The 14808-nt window shown below is 38.8% G+C and overlaps 1 protein-coding gene across 1 annotated transcript in view; it reads right to left on the bottom strand.

The window, feature by feature from the left end:
• The window catches only part of med13a (mediator complex subunit 13a), an 84452-nt gene that overhangs the window by 36585 nt on the left and 33059 nt on the right, over positions 1–14808 (bottom strand). Inside the window, exons 4-8 of the mRNA XM_079861815.1 lie at positions 7934–8079; positions 2660–2857; positions 1476–1673; positions 1214–1376; positions 438–551 (exon numbers count right to left, since the gene is read on the bottom strand). Coding sequence (XP_079717941.1) covers positions 438–551; positions 1214–1376; positions 1476–1673; positions 2660–2857; positions 7934–8079 — 819 coding nt within the window. The remainder of the gene's footprint in view (positions 1–437; positions 552–1213; positions 1377–1475; positions 1674–2659; positions 2858–7933; positions 8080–14808) is intronic.

Below are 14808 nucleotides of genomic sequence, written 5' to 3'. Positions count from 1 at the left end.
GAATTCTGCGCTGAATTTGAATGCTTCTCAGTAGATCTTCCAGCGATGTTAATACAGCTGCAAAATCAAACACTTTCTCACTGGATCTCCAATCGCGCGGTTTAGTTCCGCTTTCGATTTGTTTGCCGTTTGATGCCTTTCATTTGCAATCAGTGCGACCTCTAACAAATACACACTGGCAAGAAAAAAGGTTGCAAAATGCGACCATTTGGTTGCAGTCTGGAGAACTGCTTAACACAATCACTCAGAAACCAGTTCCTCTGGTTTTCACAAAGAGCTTATTTAATACTCCATGACAAATGTAATGCCTGTCATTTTCAAAAGTGGCATATAACACTATAAGAGCTGAAAAGCGATTAGTAGCAGCAGCAGTGCGGGATGGTTAAACAACGAGAGCCTACGAGAGTATAAGGCTAAGTGAGTTTGCATGTTTGTACCTTGAACAGTTGCAGTTTGATCTCTGTGTGGAGTCAACAAAGTCCCAGGCGCCCACTTTCATCAGCGTCTCCTCCTCACTGGTCCCATTGGAGGCCGTGGCAGAGAATTTCCGTCTGTGGAGACACGATGAAACAAGATTGGAATCAAACTCTGTATCTTCAGAACGGCTTTCTAAATAAAAAAATCCATGGTATTTCGTCAAAGCTAGTAGTTGTACATTTTACTCAAATGAAATTTTCCCAGGGTAGATTTTGTTTTGAAAGTCAATTTCTGTATAGACACATACCATTAAGTCTTGGCTACACAAAAGCTTTAGAATATTTCACAATTATTGCACAGGAAAACAACAGGAACACAGGAACATGCAAAAATGTCATATTTTGGCCACAAAAAAAATGAACTAATAAATTGCATTAATTTACTATCTAAAATGTCACAACACAACCTAACATTTTCGTTTTGGAGGACAGAAATAGTTTTTTCCTAAAATGGATTAAACAAACCATTGCACATCTGTGTAAATTCGAAAGAACACCATACAGAAAAGTTGTGAAAAGTTCCCTGAGTAACAACTAGCACCAATGACTTGTATTTGCTTTCTTTTTCTCTTTATTAAACTAATCAATGATAAGACATTCTGAGGCTCAGATATGCATTGTACCAGTTTTAGCAGTGCATTGTTGCAGTGCAGCTTTGATTTATCTTGACTGTGAAATGGGATTATCTGATGTAAGATTTGCTCTGAGCTCATCTGAGGATGTTAGAGCACACTTACTTGTTCTGAGCTCGGTTGATGTTGCACTCTTGCCAGACGCCCTCAACCACCTGACTGGCCATCCTGCGTGGAATCTTGCCACCATGGTGACTGGTGCTGTCAACACTGAATCCATCCATTGCCATCGGCAACCGCATCCACTTCTGTGCCGAGTGAGAGTGAACTACAGAAAGAAAGAAAAAGACAAAAAGTTTGAGTGTAATGGATCTCGCCCATGAAATGAGATGGGTATGGGTTTGAGTTAAAATAGAGGCATGTTCACCTGTCTGAGCTTCCTCTGGTGAGGTGGGAGGAGTCAGGGTCACTGAAGAGATGGCAGGGTCACGGTTTGAAGCAGGCACTTGATGGCCGTTTGAATAGACAGCAGTGCAGTGCGACGACCCCGTAGGTGTTACAGTGATCGGGATGTCTGACTGCGGGACTAACACTAGGCATGCAGGATACACCATGCGCACACCACCTGGAGAAAAATCCCATGCATTAGCACAATGAACAATTAATAATTGCACACTAGAGATGTAACAGTGATCAAATTCTCCCACCGGTTAATCGACTTGTGACAACACCGGTAAAACCGGTTTCATCGGGGGGATTGGGGGCGGGGGAGTGTGATGTATAAAATGAAATAAATAAATAAATAAATAAATAAATTAGCGTCAATTCACCCATTGCAGGGAGTTTGATTGACAGGCGATTTGACCAATCATAATCTGCCATTTTTGCCCGAAAGCAGTCAGGAGATTTACGTCTGTGGATTTGCACTTGAAAAACTGTGTGCACTGACGTCTTTCTGCGGTTAAAACAACAGTCCTTCTGATGTTCATTCATGTTTATTTGATGTTTAACTAAGGAAGAGATGATCAGTTCAGCTTTACCTGAGGCAATCTGTCACGACACACTGAAGAGTCACAAAACGGTAGGCCTATTTCAAGGAGCCGTTCGCCAGAGATGTGTTAAAAGATAGCGGAGTGCACTCTTACGAGGACACTCGACAAAACTTACATTTGCCATAATTTGTGTGTTATGGTTCGTTCAAGCCCGAAAGAGAACTCGATACTGATGCGAGTCTTTCTGTGCGTTGTGTGCGTCACATAGGCAGGACACTGACAGACAGCGCAGCCTCTTTTTTTCGTCGTGCTTGAATGGTTTAAAAGCATTTGCATTATTAAGAACGTGATCATACAACACTAGTCAACGGGTGACAGAAAAAAAACGTATACTGCGTTTTAATTGCGTTAAATATTTTTTACGCTTTCAAGTGAAAAAAAATTTGCCACGGTGGGCAAGTGATGAAACCGGTGTTGTGACTGAACACAGTGTAACACCGACTATCGTAGCAAGCCTAATGCACAATTGTACACGCATACAAGTATAGCTCCGCAATGCAATTAGTTTAAGACTTTACCTAAAAGACTCTTAAGTAAAATATATTTTGGTCCAACTCACCAACAAGCACTTCCACTGCTGCCAGAGAGTCGTCCTCCCAGTCGATGTCCTCCATTTTGTCCTCTGCGCTCTCCTTGGAGGTGGGGCTGATGGGATAGAACTGGTTCCATTCTTCAATGAGCTTCTGTGTTGGAGGGTCAGACAGCTTGAAGGACTGGCCGGTCAATGTCCCGTTCAATCCAAAAGGACTCAGAATCACTGTAGGGAGAGTAAAAGAAGAGATTTATTGATACACACAATGTACAGAACACAAGAGATACTGGACTATAGTGAAATAAAGGGCAATAATCTGAAACACAGGCCGGTCACGATTATCTGATCTAATTAAGATTGAGATAATCATAATCATTGTGTTCTTTTCATCCCAATCACAGATTGCCACTCAAATAAAACAACAGTACAAATGGAAAGATCTATCAATCTTAAAATTAAACTATATTATAAATGTAACATTATTATTAATACTAATAAATACAAAAAAAAAAAAATCATATTTAAGCATTAAAAATTCTAATATTTAAAATATTGGGTCATTCAACTATGCAATATTTCTGTACAAAAGACCAAAAAACAAACAAAAGGAAAGCTTTGTGCATCAAAGGGATAGTTTACCCAAGTAATTTACTCATACGCATGTTCCAAATCAATAAGACTCAGAATCACAACACAAATTAAGATATTTTTTATTAAAACAGAGCTTTCTGTACCTCCATTGACAGCTACGCAACTACCACTTTGACGCTTCATCAAGAGATCGTAAAACTGATCCATATGAATTAAGTGGTTTAATCCAAAATTTTTTATTGATCAGCGAACAAACAGAAGCTCAACCAAGAACAAACCTCTTGCAGAAGCTCAAACCTATAGAGCTTACATATGACACGAGAATGAACCTCATTGGTTCTTGCACATCAAGCGAACATGCTTGAGTTTCTGTTTACCACAACTTATGTGTGAGTTGATGAATGTTTATATGTAAATAAAAGCTTCAATTAAATCTGTTGTTCAGCATATAAAGTTGTAGTGTTTCTTCATTTGGACTAAACCACTCAATTCATATGGATTAGTTTTACAATCTTTTTAAAGCCTCGAAGTTTTAGTTGTGTAGCTGTCAACGGACGGACATAAATCTCTCAAATTTCAACAAAAAGATATTTATTTGTGTTCTGAAGAGGAACGAAAGTCTTATGGATTTGGAACGACATGAATGTGAGTAAATGATGACAGTTTTCATTTTTTGGGGGAACTAACCCTTTAAGCTTACAATGTGAAAGACGTGAGGAAAAAAAAGACTATTCAGTTGTTAATTGTAATTGTATGATATCTAAAAGTCCGCCAAAAAATTAATGATTGTAACACTAGCTGGTGAAAAAAAGGAATTACCAAGACCATGTAACATGCATCAGATGATAACCATTTAACCATTTGCCTTAATTCGCCTATCATGTAAGTACTTATGTTAACATGTTAAGGCAAAAGAACCTCTGCTAAAAAGTAAAATCAAGTGGCATTTATCTGGAGTTGTCATTGGAAAGTTGCTGGTTCTTCTGATGTAAAAAGCCCAGCATATGTAGAAGAAACACATGAAGAGTGAAGAGCGTGTAATCAGAACAGGGCCAAAGCAAATGAGTCTATGAAGCGGGGAACACTGTACAAACACTCCCGCCTGGCTCCCTCTCAACCGCTCTCTCCACTTCTGTTCCTCATTAACTGTGGTCTTAAATGACTCCTCCACTGCAGCCGGGTCTCTTTCCTTCCTCCTTTCTCTCAGACACTTTCTTAAACCCTTTCATATCAACACAGCCTCCAGTTACTGCCAAGCAGCACTCATTCAGGGCCCATAAACCAACTTAAATAAACAGGTCACTCAGAGGAAGAGAGACAGAAACAGGATGAAAGAAAAAGACAAGGAGAGAGAGCAAGACAAGGTGACACACAAATATGGAAGCAACAGCATCAGTTTTCACCCTATTGGTATCTTACCAAAACACTTTAGTTTCTCAAGAGCAGCTCTGTTACATGCTGTTTTCATGCCTAAAAAACAACTAAACATAGCGGTTGGTAGTTAAAAATTTTCCCAAGAAAATCTCATATTGTACCACCTGATATATTGATCCACATTTTGGGTGGTTAAGAGGAGGAAGGAGCTTCCAGGGAGAAGGGGGGTGGGATGAATCCATCCTGTGTCCTTCCATTAGCCGGCTCATTCCATGGCCTTCATCACACAAATCCATAAAAGCCGCAATGACAGAGGACACCTCCGTCCATCCGGAAGAGGTATGGGAAGAGGGAATGGGGAGGGGGGCTATACAAATGGAAAGGTGGCACGATTCATCTTTAATGGGTTTCAGTGGCTTAAACCTACACGCTTTAACAGCGATCATTATCCTTTATCAACACTGGAAGACAAAAGCATCCAAAATGCATTATTTCAAGAAAAACCAAGCTGACCAGACCTAACAAAACAAACACGGCTTGTTTGCAGAATGTCTCTCCAGGCAAAAATAGCTCTTTTAATATCCGACAGCTCCCTGATTGAGCCAAGGTGACGGGGCCGGAATTTGTTTAGCCTCTGGACCCCCGGCTCGTCGCAGTGCATCAGAAAAGACTACGCTGAAAACCACAAAATATTTACAGAAAGGAAGCCCGCCATTGAGCTCTTCAGGCAGGTGTCAGGGTGGAAGGTCAGAATTTGCATTGCAGGAGAGCTCGAAGCATTGAATCTACTAAAGATGTATCCGCATGTCGGCCATCATTAGAGAGAGGTCTGCTGCTCTGGTCTGCATTTGATTGGGGGCATCACACCGATATAAAGCAATTTTCAGACAAATAGGCAAACAAATGTATTCCAATATCACAGTGTTCACCTCACATTTATTCTGTCAAGTCTCTCTCTCTCTCTTCTGCTCAGTTAAGTGAGCTATGAGTTCATTACACCCCTCTCACTGCTCTTTATGAGGTCATAGTCGCAACACTCGCACGCTCACTAATCCGAGACTGTCAGAAACGGTGAGCAGCAGACCAAAGGAGATCGAGAGAGAGCAGGCGAGTGAGAAAAAGGTCAGCTGGTTCCAATTGACACATCACACATTCCTGATTCACTGCAAAGGTTATTTCCCATCAAAAGGATAAATTATGTTTTAAAACTTTAATTTGCAGGAACGCAAACAATCTCAATTATGCAAAACAACATCAGATGTGATTCTAGTGCATGGTTCTGAGAGCAGATTGGTCAATACAGCGTTCCAGCCAAGCTTAACTACACAATACTAAATGAAACCCATTCAAAAGTGAGCATCACAAGCAATACTTCCCACTGATAGTCCTTGGGTACATAAGAGCAACTGAGGGCTTTAAAAATCCAGTTAAAGTCTTAAAGTCAGCAATTGTTTTTTTCCCCGTTGTGATGTATATCCAAGTGAAACGGCTTCTCAAACAAGAAAAAAAAAAACATAGGATGGGACTTGATTTTGTCCATGGAGAAATCATTGGATGGTTAGACCATTGTCATTTGCTAACTGCTACAATCTCATGTGAGTGACAGTTTGCTGGAAGTGAGGATTATTTGCCCAGCCATCGCAGCAGTGCAGACGAAATCGGAGGAGAGATGTCATTGCGAGGAGGAGTGGAAGTTAAGGTTTTTTACTGAAGATTTTGAAGGCACAGAAATTAAAAAAAATATATAATATGCACAGATAAATCATTAATAATAACACTGCAATATTCCATTAAAAAAAATAAGAATTGTCATTTTTGATTTCATGTCAATTTAAAGGCACCCTTGATTTCCGGTTTTACTTGTGTAGAAACCGTGGAAACACTAAAATATGCTTTAATATATATGCTTTATGTGTTTTATTCCACAGGTAAGCAACTGTTTGGATACCTTAATCAACAGAAAAATAATCATTGTTATATAGGAGTGCTGGGATGACACGTTGACGTAATCGACATAATTAGTCGATTTGTGTGGAATGCGTCATTTCGTTGAGTCGTTTCTGTTCATCCCCAATGATGGTGGCTCTGACTCCTGGCATACTGAAAATCAGCCATTATTACAAAAATATCGAACTTGATTAGATCCTCCAGGATGATCTAAAGTGTGGATATTTTTTAAACAGAGACCGAATAAAATAGTGCTCTGCACTATTACCATGGCACTCACTCAGTACCATGTTTGTACCATGGCTCAGTGTTTTTTTGTCAAGTGGCTAACATAGAATAATCAGAAAGAGCCGTATTTGTAGAAACAATAATACACCATTTACTATACCATGTTTTAAAATGAATTGCATGCCATTAACAACACAAGTCATCCAGATTTTATTAATGATATCGATCTAGCCTACTGCAATGTGCAACAAGTGTTTCATACCAGCCACCGAGCAAACACACAGAGTAACGTTACATAACTTTTAACACACTCAAATGTATTTTTAGTATGATTGTTTTTACCCAGTAAAAACAGAGCTGTTAGCACACAATTTCAATTAGTCGAATAAACTGACCTGTACGAGTAGGAATTTTGTTAGAATGAAATAAAATACGTAAAATAACTTTATACCACTGAAACGTTAATAAAACTTTTTTACATTAGCTCATCCATGAACATGATTTCTGCCCAATTCCCAACGGATTTCTTTTCATCGGCTGTGGAGGTTAAGACGACATATCCCATGATTCCACACTCATTCACAACGTCATTAAATTACGCCTTTGTTTTGAATAAGTATCCTCTAGCAGCAAATTTGCATACGTTGCTTTTAAATAGGCCTAAATCTTCTAAAGTGAGGATTTACCACACAGTTACCATCACTAACAGCCTTTTGGAAGGAACACTTAATTCCACTTTTCTATTGTACTTTTAAAGGGTTGCGCAATAAAAATAAAAATATCAAATCATATCCTTTGTTTCGATTTTAAGATTTAAGGATGTGCAGAAGCCACCATCAGGACATCAAGCCCTGCCCATGTTACTGGTAATGAAAAACACTTCCCTCTTCCCCAAGTATTCACAACAGGAAAAGGTCTTTAACTCTATTTCTGTATTTTTTTTTTTTTTTTTTTTTTTTTTATAATGATTTTTTTTTTTTTTTTTTTTTCTTGATAAGGAGGGGCAGAAAGGATGCCACTAGGCTTTACTAATTATAAAACTCATCTCATTTTGATTGGAAAGGAAATGCTGGAAAGAGTAAAAGTGCGAGGAGAAACAAAAGCAGAGGATAGAGGGTGGAAAAGATGAAAAAGCATATCAAGTAAAGAGTGTTCCATCACCTTGAAAAGGGCTCGAGGCCTGCTGGGCCAATGTCAGGTGCTCCTCGCTCAGGTGGTATACGGGCTGGTGCTGGTTGATCTCCACGCTGGTGCACACATTACTGTCTCCATGCAGGAAGAACGTGAAGGAGCAAGACAGGTGTTCTCTGAGTAAGAAAGAGAGAGAGAGAGACAGGTGCTTAAGTTAAGCAGCAACATGTGCTTCAAAAAGAGAAAAAAATATATATTAATTGGAGACCCAACAACTAAGGACATATCATTGATTGGATTTTTTATGTATTTAACTGCCATCTGATGTGATCATTACAGGCCTAAGAAAAAATCTGATTAATTTGTAACTAAAAAACAGTGTTGTCAATATTTCAAACATGTTATAAACATCACACATCAATAAGATGCAAGTGTCTGGTCTTTGACCTCAAGGATTACACTGCGTTTGACTGTTCTCTTCATGAATGCATTAGGCTCTTTAATATATGTAAAAGGACAATAACACTTCTAAATTAGTCATACTCAGAGCTTTGTAAAGCCTGAGCTCTGTGAAAATAAGTCCAAACTACACCAGCTTCCTAATATGTGCTTAAAATCCTTTGTTCCACGGTGCATTAGGGTAGCTCTGCTGATCTGGAATCATCGCAGACATTAAAGCATCTTAAAGCAAAAGTAGTCCATTGGCAAAATTGCTTGACCAGAAAAACTCACTTGTATTTCCATGAAATGCCACTGCATTATGCTTTAAAAGGAAACATTTGTAAAATAAAAAAGTTCCTGCATAAATGAATTATGCTTGCTACGGCAATTGTTGCTATTTCAGTGATGCTTTGGATGAACAATATATAAAAGTGCCAATATATAACAGCTTTTGACTGCGCCTCACAAGCTCAGCTTCTTGTTCATCTTCTCACCGGAACACGCACAGCAGCGGAGCAACGCATAGCAGCTTGTGATTCGGTACACTGAAGAGGTGCTTTTCTATGGCTAGCAACTTCTATGTTGGGCTTGTTTCAACGGTGAGGCACTTGAACGCCGTAGCAATGGCTGTTTTAGTTTTTTCTGCTTATCTCCCGACCCCCCTGCAGTATCTGTGTGCCCCACACTTTGAAAACCACTGATTTAGAGAACAGAATATCACAAAGTCTTGCTTTTCAGATTTTTTGAGCCTAGGAACAACCCAGAACATCTAAAACCGGGTTCACACTGCACGATTTTGGCTGCCGACCGACCAGTCTGACATTAATGACAACTGAGATCCTACAGTGTGACATGGCTTACAGCAGGGATCATATTCGTACAATCTGACAAGCAACAATCGTAAAGGACAATTATAAATCGTACAGTGTGCACCCGGATTTAGTTCCACAACACTTATTCTGGATATATAAGAAAGTGTTTATGGATGTGTATCTGGTCCAGCCATTGTCCCATACAGTGTTACTGGGCCTTAGGGCTGTGCTCAGAATAACGATACAACGATACATCGTCATGAACTCCTGACGATGCACGTATCGATATAGCAGCTGCCGTATCGATACTGTTGTGCTTATGTAGCCAATTCAGGGCTTGAATTTCAGAGCGGGATTGCGCATAATTTTAATCAGTTCTGCACTTTAGCATGTAGATTGTATGAGTAAATTAATCCACACAGACTATAAAATCAGATCAGTTTCTGCGAGACGCAATTTCACAAAGAGCGTGAAGCCTTGTTTATACTTTCGCCTGGCTCCGCAGCGCGAGTCTCCGCTGCCTGCGCGCGCACCTCCCCAAACGGACGAGGCGTTTATACTCGACGCGCTCACAAACAGCTCCCGAGTAACAAAAGTTATTTTTTGCGGATTATATCACTTTAACAAACAAAAACACGCAAAATGATGTCAAACATTTCGGTCTTGAGTATCCTCTAAACACAGTCGGTTATGTCTTATGCATAAAACGCATGATGGGACAGTATAATGAAATCAGGATCCGTGCACTAGCTCTTAAAGGGACAGAAGCCATAAGTCTGTCATTAATATTGTTGTCAAAACAACAAAAGATAGTTTTAATTTTTTGATTTCATTGAACTCATTGTTTTTTTAATGACAAAAACTAAATAGTTTTTCAGTGATCACAACTGTTATAACACTGGTTATACAATAAAGATATAAACTGTTACTAAACTCTGAAATTCCAAATTGATCCATATCGTGATACGTATCGTATCGTGGCTTTAGTATCGTGATGCGTATCGTATCGTGACATTGTTGGTGATACACAGCCCTACTGGGCCTCATTTATGAAATGAACATATGACAGAAATCTGTGTGTAAGGCCGTTTCCACGTAAAAACTTGCCATTTATCAATATGGACGTAAGCAGTGGCTACGATCAAATCTCACGTCAGGTTTCAGCTCGTGTACGCAAGTAAATTGCGATTAATCGTGCAGCCCTAATTTATAGCTACTTATTTTTCATTCTTGTTATGTTCTGAATACCGTTAAAAGTAAAGGATTTTTTGTGGAGTGAGGGGGGAAATAGCCTCACTTGACTATAGTGCTTATAATGTTTGAAAATGTTTTGTGTTATTTATCGGTATGTAATATACATATAAATTAATGTCATTGTTTGCAATTATGAGGATAACAGGTGTTTTTGGAGTAAAATTAATTTCTCTTTCATGAGATTACTTCCTCTCCTAGAGGCGAGGCTTCTAAAACGTGAATTTTTAGGGGCGTGATATTCAAATGACGATTGTATTCAGCCGCCACATTTATCAACGTCCAATCATTTGTACGATGGGATTGGCAGCATACGAATGTTTCATGAATCACACGTGAACCCTGTCATAAGATGATTTCTGCGCTTAGATCTGCACTCGTTTTTATGTTAGATAAATGAGACCCACTGAGAGCAGCTTTATAACTATGGTCATTAACCTGAAAAAGTCTATCCGAAAAAACAGTACAGGCAGTGTGCCATCAATATGGACACCTACCAAACATCTGCATTTAGAGTGAGAACCACAGAAGAGGATTGGCCACTAACCCACAGAGAGACACTGATATGCAACTACGTCAAGCCAAAACTGAGTAAACTTGCCACACAGTGACCCCAAGCACTACAACAGCTCTTGGTCTTGCTAGGGGAGGATGTTTTACAGCAGGCTGCCCCCTGTAGAGATATTAGCACAACTGCGATCTGACGTTATTTTAGCTGCACAGGTCTTAAACGTTCTCAACAACAATGCACACAAAAGGAGGCTCTCTGAGCGAGCTCAATCCTGCTGCACCATCAGATTTGATCACATGGTCTACACACAGAGCGTGCTCAATAACAGCATGCTCCTGAAGTTCTCTATTCAGCGGCAGACAGAACAATCAGTGTGTGCATCACTGACCAGCTCCAAAACAAAAACGTGACCTGTGACCACTGTTCCTGCTCGAGTCCACACCAGTCCAAAATTAACACTCAACAAATGAAAATAAAAAAATTGTCTTTGGAAATGAGAAAATAAACAGAGCGACACGTATTGGGACATCTGAATCTTCAGACAACATATCCCTTTGTGGCCAATTCATCATCAGAGGTTTAACTAAGATTAATACTATTTCGCCCTTCACATTTTTGAGACAGAGCTTAACCAAGGGACTTTATGGTTGTACTTATATGATTCTGCAAGTGGCCGTGCTTTTTGTCACAAATATGCAAAGAAAAATAACTGAATAAAAATACATAAACAGTTCAAAAGTGTAGGGTCAGTAAAAAAATTAAGAAATTTATACTTCAGAAATGACGTTAAATTGATCAAGTGACAGTAAAGACATCTATATGTTGCAAAATATTTCTATTTCAAATAAAATTTTCAAATAAATACTGTTCTGTTGAACTCAGCATATTAGTATGATTTCTGAAGGATCATGACACTGAAGACTGGAGTTATGACTGCTGAAAATTCTTAATTTTTAAATGATATTAATATATTTGAAATTGTAATAATATTTCGCAATATTACTGTTTGTAGAATATGTTTGATCAAAAAAGTGCAGCCTTGGTGAGCATAAGACTCTTCTTTCTAAAACAAACAAATGTTACCAACGCCAAACTTTTGAATAGCAGTGTATTTTTAACAAACATAACTGCAAAACAGTTTTATGGTCCCTGCATCAGCCAACCGATGACAAAAATAAAACTCTCAGGACACCAGCTACTCCTGATGACACTAACTAATTATGATGACCGCGAATTTCATCTAAAAAGCAAGAAAGGAAGAAAAGAAAAAGAAGAGAGATCCCAAACAGCTAACCCAATGAGGTTAGCTGAGGTTTAGAGGGGAAAATTAGCAGAATGAAAAAGCATTAGCAACAAACAAAAAATGAAGAACAGCTTGTGGTGAGAAAAACAGCATGAGAAAAAAAAGAAAACGAGGGGTAACATTCCACAGTTGTTGTAGTGTTGGGCTGTTACTGACTTCCTGAAAGCAGTGGCTCTGGTCAGGGCGTAGCAAACTCCTACTAACAAAACCCACAAACACACTTCACATCTAAATTCAACGACTTTACACATGCAGCACACCCAGATACAGGCAAGCAGGTGGTGTAAGTGGCCCTGTGGCCAAGTCATCTGAAACGCCTCTGTCTAAGCATCCAACATAATTCACATTTAACTTATGCAGAATGTTCAAAGAGCTACAGGATAAATCCTGCTTCAGTCACAGTCATGTGAGTGTGTTGATATTGTTAACTAATAATAAAACTATTTTCTTAATTAAAATAATAATAAAATATAAATATTAGATGAAATACTTGCCTATTAGATGAAATGTTGCTTTGGCAACTAAATGAATAATTTTAGTACTCCAATTTAAACTAAAAATGAAATAAATTGAAGTAGAAATATTTAAAAAACAAATAAAAGTTACTAAAACAAATGAAAATATAAACAATAAACACTATAATGGTATACAAATAATAGTAAAATAATACTGGAGTGTTTAACAATGTAAAACAAGAGAGATAATGTAAAGGTTGTCAGGACAAACATCACATATTCAGACATTTACTCATTTATATTTTTAATTTTGGGTGAACTATTCCTCTAACATGTCACATGTGTCTAAACCACATGACTAACTGTCTGTCTTCTGTCACCTGACCAATAGCAGTAGCAAGATCAGGTGATCAACTGAAGGAACATGTCGTTACACAGCCTCTCTCCAAACCAGACCCCTGGAAGACATCAGCCACTGTATTGAAGTGCATTACTAACAGCAATGAGTTTACCACAAATAGAGAACTGAGACTCTCTGAAATACCTTCAGATTAAAGCAGTCGACCACAGAGCAATGGCAGTTAACACACAAACATACACGGTCTACTGCATCCATCAAAGATCCTCCCAACAAAGCCTTTACACACGCACACACACAGAGGACATCCTCTCACTCATTCATAATGTGTGGCCTTTAAACGAAGCGCGCAGAGTCAATAACAGAACTTAAAAAGCCTCTAGATTAGACAAGAGCTCATATTCTGCATGCTTTAAATGTTTGCCTCATAATAACAGCTGAACAAACCTGGCTAGACGTTTCTCAAACAAAATGTTAGTTAGTCAACAGTCACTTATGCTAATTAAATGTTTATTGATCTTATGTAACAGGCTTTCACTAAATACAAAGTCAATGTTCTAACTAAAAGAGGACCTGATTGGCTCAAAGCCATAGAGACTCTCAATCTTGGCAAAGATTATCACAACAGCCACAAAGGGATGGGTTTTCAATTATGCTTTTTTTAAATAAAACTAATAAACAGCAAACAATTAATAGCGGTGCTCCCTAGAGACTGTATTTGGATTTCAAAAAGTGAAGCGAGTAATTTCTTAGCTACAAAAATCAAGACTTTTTTTAAAACAACTATGATGTAGACTGATTTTAAAGAGCAATATGTACAGGTGCTCGTTTTCTTTGTACATTTGTGCATGTAAGCTGATGAACATCTGCTTCTTGAGCCAACAAACCCCTCCGAAATGAGCCATTACACCATGTCTTCCTCAATATACCACCCATAAATTCCATCCTCAAAATTAAACTTTATAGGAAAAGGGACTTTCCTTAATAAACATGCTTTTTGAAAAAAGGGGGAGGTGCCAGACCGGAGACCTTGGAACAACATCACAGATTGTAAATCTATTCACTGCAGACACCCTCCACACACACTCCTTAGAGCAAAGAAAGGAGCTTCTGATGAAATCAATCTATGGGGTCAAGGCCAGATTGCAGTGAGCATCTGTGGAGAGGGAGAGGAGATAGAGGAGAATGAAGAGATACGAAATACCAGAATAAAAATGGAAAAAGAGCTGAAATATCAGCATTCACCATTGATATCTATGACCAGTGTGTAGTGTCAGTAGTAGTGTGTGAGTGGAGAACAGGAATGGGAAGTGAGAGAGTAGGAGTTCTGGAATGTCAGGAATCTCACATCAGTCTCTTGGAACTGAGCTCTGAAAGCAGCAGAGAGGAGCTGGGAGCTGTAGCCTGGGCAGGGTTCTAAATTTACAGCAATCTTCTGGACCCACCCTGAAAGATCCAGATTTACTATAGTGTGAAGCTGAAGCTGTCTGAAGCTGTCCAGGAGTGAAGTGTAGAAAAATGATTATCAGACGATATAACGATGTAATCTGGACATTCCTTTGAACTTGAACATGAAACAAGGACAAAATGAAACAAGGACTGCTCCTATCTCATCCAAATTGCAACAACGTAGAAAAGATCGAGACAGATTTTTTTCAATGCACACATTTTTGGGGAAAATCCCCAGAATTATGTTCAATGTGGTAAAAAAAACTGTTCAACTCTGACTGGTAGTTAAAAGAATTAAATTGATCCAAATCTTTAAAGTTGGCAT

This window comes from Squalius cephalus (assembly GCF_949319135.1).
Source record: "Squalius cephalus genome assembly, chromosome: 24".
In the NCBI taxonomy this organism is placed as follows: Eukaryota; Metazoa; Chordata; class Actinopteri; order Cypriniformes; family Leuciscidae; genus Squalius; species Squalius cephalus.
This window is presented reverse-complemented; position numbering and strand designations above follow the sequence as displayed.